Here is a 2,165-nt window from a genome sequence, read left to right as displayed (position 1 = left end):
CGGGGAAGACCTAACACGGCGCTCTTTCCGCAGTGTGTCCCTGTCCCCACGGGCTGGCCTGCACAGCTGCGGCTGAGTGCTGCCATGTCGAATGCCTGGGGGGCTGCAGCCGGCCAGAAGACCCCCGTGCCTGCGTCGCCTGTCGCCACCTCTATTTCCAGGGTGCCTGCCACCGGGCCTGCCCTCCAGGCACCTACCAGCATGAGTCCTGGCGCTGTGTCACGGCGGAGCGCTGCGCCAGCCTGCGCTCTGTGCCCGGTCGCGCCTCCACTTTTGGCATCCACCAGGGCAGCTGCTTGGCCCAGTGCCCTCCGGGCTTCACCCGTAACGGTAGCAGGTGAGTGTAGGGGGTGGGGGGTGGGGGACACTCCTGGATCAGCGAGGAGGTCCACGCTGGCCCAGGGCTCACTCCGCACCCTCCACTTGCCCCTGCTAGCATATTCTGCCGCAAGTGTGAGGGGCTGTGCCCCAAAGAGTGCAAGGTGGGCACCAAGACCATCGACTCCATCCAGGCCGCACAGGATCTGGTGGGCTGCACCCACGTGGAGGGGAGCCTCATCGTCAATCTTCGCCAGGGCTGTTAGTACCTGCGCCAGGGCCACGCCTCTCCTCCTGGCCACGCGCCCTTACAGCGACCCAGCTAAGGCACCACTGTCCATCACCCTGGGTCCCAGTCCTGAGGGGCCCCCCTCCTTGTGCCCCCATTCAGCAACGCCCCCTGCTCCCCCACCCCGTATGGACCTGTCGCTTCCCCTGCGCTGCTCCAGCCCTGGCTTCCCCGTTTCCAGACAACCTAGAGCTGGAGCTACAGCACAGCCTGGGGCTGATAGAGACCATCACCGGCTTCCTCAAAATCAAGCACTCCTTCGCCCTCGTGTCCCTGGGCTTCTTCAAGAACCTCAAACTAATCCGGGGAGACGCCATGGTGGATGGGTAAGGGGTCAGAAACAGCCTCTGACCTGACCCCCTATCACAACTCCTTGTCCCTAACACTCCGGAAACAGTGGCAAAGAGCATGGGCTCCGGAAACAGCTCCGTTTCGTACTGTCTGTGTGACACCGAGTAGATTACTGAAGTTCTCTGGTCCTCAATTTTCTTATCTGTGAAATGGGGTTAATAGAACACTACTTATTTCGTAGGGCTGTTGTGAATGTTACTTAGGTTATGTATGAAGCATTTACAACAGTGCCTAGAACACGGTACCTACCATATAAATTACAGCGACACCAAACTCTACGTAGGTTGGCTATCATTGTTATCTGATGCTCTCAGCTGCAGAGCAAGAGCCTAGGTTTGAAACCCATCCCTGCCATCTACCAGGCAAGGCCTGCCTGTAAGGTAGCCAGATTTGTCAAAATACAGAGAATGTTTTAAATTACCATCCAGCCAAGTGGTTTTTCATGTCTCCCTGGAACAGCCATGGACCCCCAGGGGTCCCCACACTCCAGCTGCAGAGGCAGAGCCCCAGGCTCAGTGCCTGTACTCCCCTGTGCCCCCAGCAAAGACAGCCCCTCCAGGAGGAACCCATAAGGCGCCCCCCTTCCCCACCCTTGCCCCCTCCTCTCGTGCAGAGCAAGGTCCCTTGTTCTCCCCCAGGAACTACACTCTGTACGTGCTGGACAACCAGAACCTACAGCAGCTGGGGCCCTGGGTGGCTGCGGGGCTCACCATTCCCGTGGGCAAGATTTACTTCGCCTTCAACCCGCGCCTCTGCTTGGAGCACATCTACCGATTGGAGGAGGTGACCGGCACGCGGGGACGCCAAAACAAGGCCGAGATTAACCCCCGCACCAACGGAGACCGCGCCGCCTGTGAGGCCCGACACCCCAACCCCGGGGGGACACGACCCTCGGAAAGCCCGGGCGGGCGCGCCGAAACACACCAGACACGCACCCGGGCGGGAGGGGGCGCTCGACCAGGACCCTTAGATACTTTCGCTTCGGAGGCCGTGGGGGGGTGGGATGCCGCGGGGTCAGGGTGGGGGCTCGGAAGTAGGTGGCTCAGGCAGAGAAGAACGCGGTTGACAGCAAGTGTTGACCCCCGCCCAGGCCAGACCCGCACCCTGCGCTTCGTGTCCAACGTGACGCAGGCCGACAGCATCCTGCTGCGCTGGGAGCGCTACGAGCCGCTGGAGGCTCGGGACCTGCTCAGCTTCATCGTGTATT

At 61.2% G+C, this 2,165-nt stretch overlaps 1 protein-coding gene across 1 annotated transcript in view; it reads left to right on the top strand.

Moving 5' to 3' along the window:
- The window catches only part of INSRR (insulin receptor related receptor), a 14,770-nt gene that overhangs the window by 5,456 nt on the left and 7,149 nt on the right, over positions 1–2,165 (top strand). The window contains exons 3-7 of the mRNA XM_077764204.1: positions 34–337; positions 437–579; positions 789–933; positions 1,597–1,811; positions 2,049–2,165. Coding sequence (XP_077620330.1) covers positions 34–337; positions 437–579; positions 789–933; positions 1,597–1,811; positions 2,049–2,165 — 924 coding nt within the window. The remainder of the gene's footprint in view (positions 1–33; positions 338–436; positions 580–788; positions 934–1,596; positions 1,812–2,048) is intronic.

The sequence above is a fragment of the Crocuta crocuta genome, unplaced genomic scaffold (genome assembly GCF_008692635.1).
Source record: "Crocuta crocuta isolate KB4526 unplaced genomic scaffold, BGI_CrCroc_1.0 scaffold528, whole genome shotgun sequence".
NCBI classification, from domain to species: Eukaryota; Metazoa; Chordata; class Mammalia; order Carnivora; family Hyaenidae; genus Crocuta; species Crocuta crocuta.
The sequence above is the reverse complement of the archived record's forward strand: the minus strand, read 5'-3'. Positions and strand labels throughout refer to the sequence as shown.